Genomic DNA, 1,739 nt, shown 5'->3' with positions numbered 1-1,739 from the left:
ATAGATAGATAGATAGATAGATAGATAGATAGATAGATAGATAGATAGATAGATAGATAGATAGATAGATAGATAGATAGATAGATGTCTTTGTTCAAAAGCAGCAGGAATAAGACAATGCTTTTATATTATAATTTTCCTTATTAGCACTAGCGGTAGTGCAACAGCTTGAGGTTTAAAATAATATGAGAAAATTAAAACTACATTAACAACTATTTCTTTTAACAATGGAACTGCTGGTTTAGTTTGCTAGTTTGTCCGAAGTCACTGCTTCTTTTACATGGGACAGCATAAAGAACTACATTTCCCATAATGCCTTGCTGAGAGTACAGTTGCAGTTCACAGTGCACTATATTACAGTGAAAATAGGATATTCGCCGCCAACCGTTAATGTACTAAACGGCAAAAAGCAACAACTTGGTGGGCCAACGACACATTACTGGGCTTCAGTCCAACCGACATCCGGGTTGTGACCCCCGAAAATGGGTTTGAGTTGAACGGTGCCCCCTTCCTTTCTTTCCTGGGTTGTCGTCGGATTTCCAGGCGAGTAGCTGTGGGTGCTAACGCTAGCAGGCTAGCTCTCCGAGAAGAGCAGACAACCGCTGGCCGCTGCCACCGTCTCCCGGACTGCTTCTCTGTGCTGTTAGCGCAGCCATGTTCGTGCAGGAGGAGAAGATATTTGCCGGTAAAGTGTTGAAAATACACATCTGCACGATGGACGGCACGGAGTGGCTGGAGGAGGTCACGGAAGACACCACTGTTGAGAAACTGAAGGAGAGGTGCTTGAAACATGTAGGTTTTTTTAAGGGGTGGGGGGTTGTTTATGCCTTCATCGATATGTCTTTTTGTGCTGTCACTCCTCTGTGTGAGGTGTTATCTGTCTGCCATGCCCTCTGTTTAAACTGTCACTGTCAGTGCTTTTGTATTTATAGTAACTGGGTAGACTGCTATTTATAATTTAGTAGGTTGGCTGCCCCTCTCTGACTGAGTGGCCTTTTTTTTCTGTCCCCAGTCAGATAGGCATGCTGCCTTTCTATTATTATACAGCTCACCCCTGCTCTCCTCATATGGTGTTCAACCACCTTGATGTAATGCTCAACCTAAACACCTCTGTCTTTACTTTATGATAGTGGGACATTTTTAAATGCCGTCTTGTAGTTGCTAAAATCAAATGACTATGCAGAAACGATTCCATTGAGTTACTAAAATTGCTAAAAAGTTTTTAATAGGTGCCTGCCATATCAATGCATGTCCATTACATGCTCCCATATATTGCATGGAGGCATCCATTATTATTATGTCAACAAATCTGACTCTTTATGTATGATTTATTGATTGATTGACTTTAGTGATGTCCCAGTAGATACATTTAGTAATTACATCAGCTCAAATATTTAAAAAGAGAGGAAGAATGTGCCAAAGGAGGAAAAATGTATATGGGATATATACAGGTTATACAGTGGGTCCACATATGACAGCTTTTTTTCTTTTTTTCTTTTTCATAGCAGGATTATTATACAGGGTTATTGCATAGGGTATTTTACGGAAGATGATTAGGGCCACTGAAAAAAGAAGTTAACAGATTTTTAAATCTTATTTCTGTTTAATATGGTCAAAAAGTCAGAATTCTGACTTTAATTTCAGACTTCTGACTTTAATTTCAGACTTCTGACTTTAATTTCAGACTTCTGACTTTAATTTCATAATTCTGACTTTTTTCTCAGAATTCTGACTTTAAT

General features: G+C 39.2%; 1 protein-coding gene across 1 annotated transcript in view; it reads left to right on the top strand.

Moving 5' to 3' along the window:
• The first annotated feature begins 324 nt into the window (after positions 1 to 324).
• Positions 325 to 1,739, top strand: part of ubac1 (UBA domain containing 1) — a 12,972-nt gene continuing 11,557 nt past the window's right edge. Inside the window, exon 1 of the mRNA XM_015395574.1 lies at positions 325 to 792. Coding sequence (XP_015251060.1) covers positions 655 to 792 — 138 coding nt within the window. The 5' untranslated portion in view covers positions 325 to 654. The remainder of the gene's footprint in view (positions 793 to 1,739) is intronic.

This window comes from Cyprinodon variegatus, unplaced genomic scaffold (assembly GCF_000732505.1).
Source record: "Cyprinodon variegatus isolate N-32 unplaced genomic scaffold, C_variegatus-1.0 Scaffold746, whole genome shotgun sequence".
Classification (NCBI taxonomy): domain Eukaryota; kingdom Metazoa; phylum Chordata; class Actinopteri; order Cyprinodontiformes; family Cyprinodontidae; genus Cyprinodon; species Cyprinodon variegatus.
The sequence above is the reverse complement of the archived record's forward strand: the minus strand, read 5'-3'. Positions and strand labels throughout refer to the sequence as shown.